Source organism: Cervus canadensis, chromosome 4 (genome assembly GCF_019320065.1).
Source record: "Cervus canadensis isolate Bull #8, Minnesota chromosome 4, ASM1932006v1, whole genome shotgun sequence".
Classification (NCBI taxonomy): Eukaryota; Metazoa; Chordata; class Mammalia; order Artiodactyla; family Cervidae; genus Cervus; species Cervus canadensis.
In genome coordinates this window covers 68156597-68161876 of record NC_057389.1, presented here as the reverse complement: position 1 = coordinate 68161876, position 5280 = coordinate 68156597, and the positions used below count along the sequence as shown (strand labels likewise).

Below are 5280 nucleotides of genomic sequence, written 5' to 3'. Positions count from 1 at the left end.
TTCCATTTATTTTTATTAGTTGGAGGCTAATTACTTTACAATATTGTAGTGGTTTTTGCCATACATTGACATGAATCAGCCATGGATTTATATATGTTCCCCATCGCGATCCCCCCTCCCACCTCCCTCCCCATCCCATCCCTCTGGGTCTTCCCAGTGCACCAGCCCTGAGCACCAAATTCATTTTTTACACTTATTTAAATGCAGGACAGAAAACGGTCATATTAAAAATAGAGCACCAAATTCGCATGTTCAGGGGAAGTTCACAAGCTGGAATTTGAACTCTTTATTCTTTAGGGTTAAGATAATTAGATGTTGCAGGCTTGATTTATATCATTTCTTTGCTAATTTTGTGCCTGGAGGGTGAGAAGAGGCCAGTAGTAACATGCTCCCAAAAGGTCACAGTGTGTTCTGTTTTGTGTGTGTCCGTTATGTGGGTGATAAGCAGATCTGAGAGCTGGGTACTTGACCCCATATATTCTAAAAGTAAGAACGTAAAGTCGCTCAGTCATGTCTGACTCTTTGCGACCCTATGGACTGTAGCCTACCAGGCTTCTCCATCCATGGGATTTTCCAGGCAAGAGTACTGGAGTGGGTTGCCATTTCCTTCTCCAGAGGATCTTCCCGACCCAGGGATGGAACCTGGTCTCCTGCATTGTAGGCAGACACTTTGCCCTCTGAGCCACCAGGGAAGCCACATATATCCTAAAGTGACCCTTAAAAGGCAGATGACATAATGCTATCCAACACATGAAGATAAGGAGGGGATCTATGTATATTTACAAGATTCCTTGAAATCAAAATTAGTAAAGTGTAAGGAACAGAATATGAAAAAAGGGACTGCCAGTGTCCTGAAGGCTCAGCAGCAAATGGGAGGCTGTCTCTTTGTTCAACCCTCTCTGACCCCTTTCTCACCACTCTGCTTCTTGCTCATTGCTCATCACACTGGAACATTTTGAGCCTGGAACATCTGAAACAAGCAACTTCCTCAGGACTTTTGCACTGGATCATCCACTGCAGAGCACATGCTTATCCAGATAACCTCCTGTCTTCCACTCAAGTTTGCCTTGAAGTCTCTGTTCAAATGTCACTTTGTTTTTAGATCTTCCTGAGCTCCCAGTTAATATAACACACCCATCCCATTCTTTTTTATACTTGCTCTTCCCCTTCATGTAGTACTCTAACTGTAACATGTTACAAATGCTCTGTCTCCTAACATTTAATTATGTTATTTAAAATTTTTCATTCCTAGCTGTCACCATCATCACATGGGACCAGGGAATGATACCCGGTTTTCAAATTTTCTTCTTCTGGGATTATCAGATGAACCAGAATTGCAGCCCCTCATATTTGGACTTTTCCTATCCATGTACCTGATCACTGTGTTTGGAAATCTGCTCCTCATCCTGGCTGTCAGCTCAGACTCCCACCTCCACACCCCCATGTACTTCTTCCTCTCCAACTTGTCCTTTGTAGACATCTGTTTCACCTCCATTACTATCCCAAAGATGCTGGTGAATATACACACAAAGAGCAATGTTATAACTTATGCAGATTGCATCACCCAGATGTACTTTTCCACACTCTTTGGAGGCTGGGACAACTTTCTTCTGGCTGTGATGGCCTATGATCGCTTTTTGGCTATTTGCCACCCCCTGCAGTACATGGTCATCATGAACCCTCGGCTCTGTGGACTGCTGGTGCTGGCGTCCTGGACCTTGAGTGTCTTAAATTCCTTATTACAAAGCTTCCTGGTGTTGCGACTGTCCTACACAGACTTGGAAATCCCCCATTTTTTCTGCGATCTCAATCAGATGGTCAAACTTGCCTGTTCTGACACTTTCCTTAATGACACTGTGCTGTATTTTTCCACCGGGTTGCTGGCTGGTGGTCCCCTAGCTGGAATCCTCTACTCATACTCTAAGATAGTGTCCTCCATATGTAGCATCTCATCGGCTCAGGGTAAGTATAAAGCATTTTCCACCTGTGCGTCTCACCTCTCAGTTGTCTCCCTGTTTTATTCTTCAGTCCTAGGAGTGTACCTGATCTCTGCTGCTACCCACAGCTCACATTCAAGTGCAGTAGCCTCAATGATGTACAGTGTTGTCACACCCATGCTGAACCCCTTCATCTACAGTCTGAGGAACAAAGACATAAAAGGGGCTCTGAAGAGAATGTATAGAATAATAGGTATAAAGTGGACAACTGTCCCAGAGGTGAAGAAATGCCCTTGATTGTAGGATTCAAGTGCTTGGAACAAGAAACTGACTTTTTTGTTTGTTTGTTTTTGATCAGTGTGGAATAGGATTTGCTTCCATATATTTCCTGGGATTTCTATTTTTTTTAATTCCACTCTTCTATGCAGTTTCAGTAACTCACTTTATCAAGCTCTCTGCACTGTCTGATATATAGGTAGCTTTTCTTTTGCTTTATTTTCATGTATCCCACTCTCAATTTTTTTTTTCAATTTTGGATTATAAATATTTGGAAATTTCCATATCCTCATGAAGCAACATGGGTTTTTTGAAAATATTTTTTTTAAATGACAGATATCATGCCACACAGTTTTTCCTAGCTTTCCTGAAAGAATAATTGTGAGTCATCTTTCTCATATAAATAAAACTATACTTGGTATCTAAAACCATTTATGCCTTGCAAATAGAAATTGAGACACAGATGTGGACAGCAAACACATCGACACCAAGGGAGGAATGGGGGGTGGGATAAATTGGAAGAATGGGATTGAAACACATAACAAACTACAATGTATAAAATAGAGAAGAACCTACTGTATAGCACAGGAAACCTTACTCAATGCTCTGTGGTGGCCTAAATGGTAAAGAAATTAAAAAAAGAGGATACATGTCTACATATAGCTGATTTGCTTCGCTGTACAGCAAAAACTAACACAACATTGTAAAGAAACTATACTCTAATAAAATTTAAAAATAAATAATTTCTGTAATATTGCATGAGAAAATATGAAACCACACTTTTCACTTTGGGATTGTTACTCTTTACATCACTACTTTAACTGTTCTTTCAGATAATGGGAACTGTGTCATGGCCCCCTTTCAGTATCAGCCTACTGACAATGATGCTATAGGCTAGGAGACCCTGGGTAACTTGCCTCTGGTCTGGGGATTCTGATCTGAGACAATGTTTTGGCTGAAATAGCACTTGTGTTGTATTACTTGTTGTTTTAATTGAAATGTAAATGACATGACATTACATTAGTTTCAGGTATACTATAGTCATTTTTTGATATTCATATATATCACAAACTAATCACTACCAGTAATGCTGAAGAAGCTGAAGTTGAATGGTTCTATGAAGATCTACAAGACCTTCTAGAACCAACACCCAAAAAAGATGTCCTTTTCATTATAGGGGACTGGAATGCAAAAGTAGGAAGTCAAGAAACACCTGGAGTAACAGGCAAATTTGGCCTTAGAGTACGGAATGAAGGGGGGCAAAGGCTAATAGAGTTCTGCCAAGAGAACACACTGGTCATAGCAAATACCCTCTTCCAACAACACAAGAGAAGACTCTACACATGGACATCACCAGATGGTCAACACTGAAATCAGATTGATTATATTCTTTTCAGCCAAAGATGGAGAAGCTCTATACAGTCAACAAAAACAAGACCAGGAGCTGACTATGGCTCAGATCATGAACTCTTTATTGCCAAATTCAGACTGAAATTGAAGAAAGTGGAGAAAACCACTAGACCATTCAGGTATGACCTAAATCAAATCCGTTATGACCATACAGTGGAAGTGAGAAATAGATTTAAGGGACTAGATCTGATAGACAGAGTGCCTGATGAACTATGGACGGAGGTTCATGACATTGTACAAGAGACAGGAATCAAGACCATCCCCAAGAAAAAGGAATGCAAAAAAGCAAAATGGCTGTCTGAGGAGGCCTTACAAATAGCTGTGAAAAGGAAAGAAGCGAAAAGCAAAGGAGAAAAAGGAAAGATATTCCCATTTGAATGCAGAGTTCCAAAGAATAGCAAGGAGAGGTAAGAAAGCCTTCCTCAGCGATCAATGCAAGAAATAGAGGAAAACAATCAAATGGGAAAGACTAGAGATCTCTTCAAGAAAATTAGAGATACCAAGGGAACATTTCATGCAAAGATGGGATCAATAAAGGACAGAAATGGTAGGGACTTAATAGAAGCAGAAGATATTAAGAAGAGGTGGCAAGAATACACAGAAGAACTGTACCAAAAAGATCTTCATGACCCAGATAATCATGATGGTTTGATCACTCACCTAGAGTCAGACATCCTGGAATGTGAAGTCAAATGGGCCCTTACGAAGCAACACTTCGAACAAAGCTAGTGGAGGAGATGGAATTCCAGTTGAGCTATTTCAAATCCTGAAAGATAATGCTGTGAAAGTGCAGTACTCCATATGGCAGCAAATTTGGAGAACTCAGCAGTGGCCACAGGACTGGAAAAGGTCAGTTTTCATTCCAATCCCAAAGAAAGGCAATGCCAAAGAATGTTCAAACTACCACACAATTGCACCCATCTCACATGCTAGTAAAATGATGCTTAAAATTCTCCAAGCCAGGCTTCAGCAATACGTGAACCATGAACTTCCAGATGTTCAAGCTGGTTTTAGAAAAGGCAGAGGAACCAGAGATCAAATTGCCAACATCCATTGGATCATCGAAAAAGCAAGAGAGTTCCAGAAAAACATCTATTTCTGCTTTATTGACTATGCCAAAGCCTTTGACTGTGTGAATCACAATAAACTGTGGAAAATTCTGAAAGAGATGGGCATACCAGGCCACCTGACCTGCCTCTTGAGAAACCTGTATGCAGGTCAGGAAGCAACAGTTAGAACTGGACATGGAACAACAGACTGGTTCCAAATAGGAAACGGAGTATGTCAAGGCTGTATATTGTCACCTTGCTTATTTAACTTCTATGCAGAGTACATCATGAGAAATGCTGGGCTGGAGGAAGCACAAGCTGGAATCAAGGTTGCTGGAAGAAATATCAATAACCTCAGATATGCAGATGACACCACCCTTATGGCAGAAAGTGAAGAAGAACTGAAGAGCCTCTTGATGAAAGTGAAAGAGGAGAGTGAAAAAGTTTGGCTTAAAGCTCAACATTCAGAAAACTAAGATCATGGTTTCTGGTCCCATCACTTCATGGCAAATAGATGGGGAAAGAGTGGTTGACTTTATTTTTCTGGGCTCCAAAATCACTGCAGATGGTGATTGAAGCCATGAAATTAAAAGACGCTTCCTCCTTGG

At 40.8% G+C, this 5280-nt stretch overlaps 1 protein-coding gene across 1 annotated transcript; it reads left to right on the top strand.

The window, feature by feature from the left end:
- Positions 1 to 1244: 1244 nt before the first annotated feature.
- LOC122440011 (olfactory receptor 7A17-like) lies at positions 1245 to 4668 on the top strand (the record flags this gene model as incomplete). The annotated part of the gene is made up of 2 exons (XM_043465705.1): positions 1245 to 2176; positions 4638 to 4668. Coding segments are annotated over exons 1-2 (939 nt in total), but the record flags the coding sequence as incomplete, so codon positions are not given.
- Between the last annotated feature and the right edge of the window lie 612 nt (positions 4669 to 5280).